At 62.9% G+C, this 313-nt stretch overlaps 1 protein-coding gene across 1 annotated transcript in view; it reads left to right on the top strand.

The window, feature by feature from the left end:
- The window catches only part of EMH_0070650 (uncharacterized protein), a gene marked incomplete at both ends in the record, with an annotated part of 4,544 nt that overhangs the window by 2,625 nt on the left and 1,606 nt on the right, over positions 1-313 (top strand). The window contains 1 exon segment of the mRNA XM_013499001.1: positions 158-311. Coding sequence (XP_013354455.1) covers positions 158-311 — 154 coding nt within the window.

The following is a 313-nucleotide window of genomic DNA, read 5'->3' on the forward strand; positions in this document are numbered from 1 at the left end:
GCAGAAGCCGCTGCTGCTGTTGCTGCTGCTGCTGTTGCTGCTGCTTCTGTTGCTGCTCGTGCAGCTGCAGCAGCAGCAGCAGTATCGTCGCAACACCAACAGCAAGAAACTCACTGCTGCTGCTGCTTGGGGTCCCTAGCCGCCCGCATGCCTGCAGACAGGCGCAGCCCCTTGTAGGGGCCAATCCTTTGCCGCCGCAGCAGCACGAGCAGCAGCAACTGCAGCAGCAGCAGCAGCAGCAGCAGCAGCAGAAGCAGCAGCAACAGCAGCAGCTGCTGCTGCTGCAGCAGCGGCCGCAACAGCAGGTTGTGTG

This window comes from Eimeria mitis, genomic scaffold (genome assembly GCF_000499745.2).
Source record: "Eimeria mitis Houghton genomic scaffold, Emh_scaff3901, whole genome shotgun sequence".
Lineage (NCBI taxonomy): Eukaryota > Apicomplexa > Conoidasida > Eucoccidiorida > Eimeriidae > Eimeria > Eimeria mitis.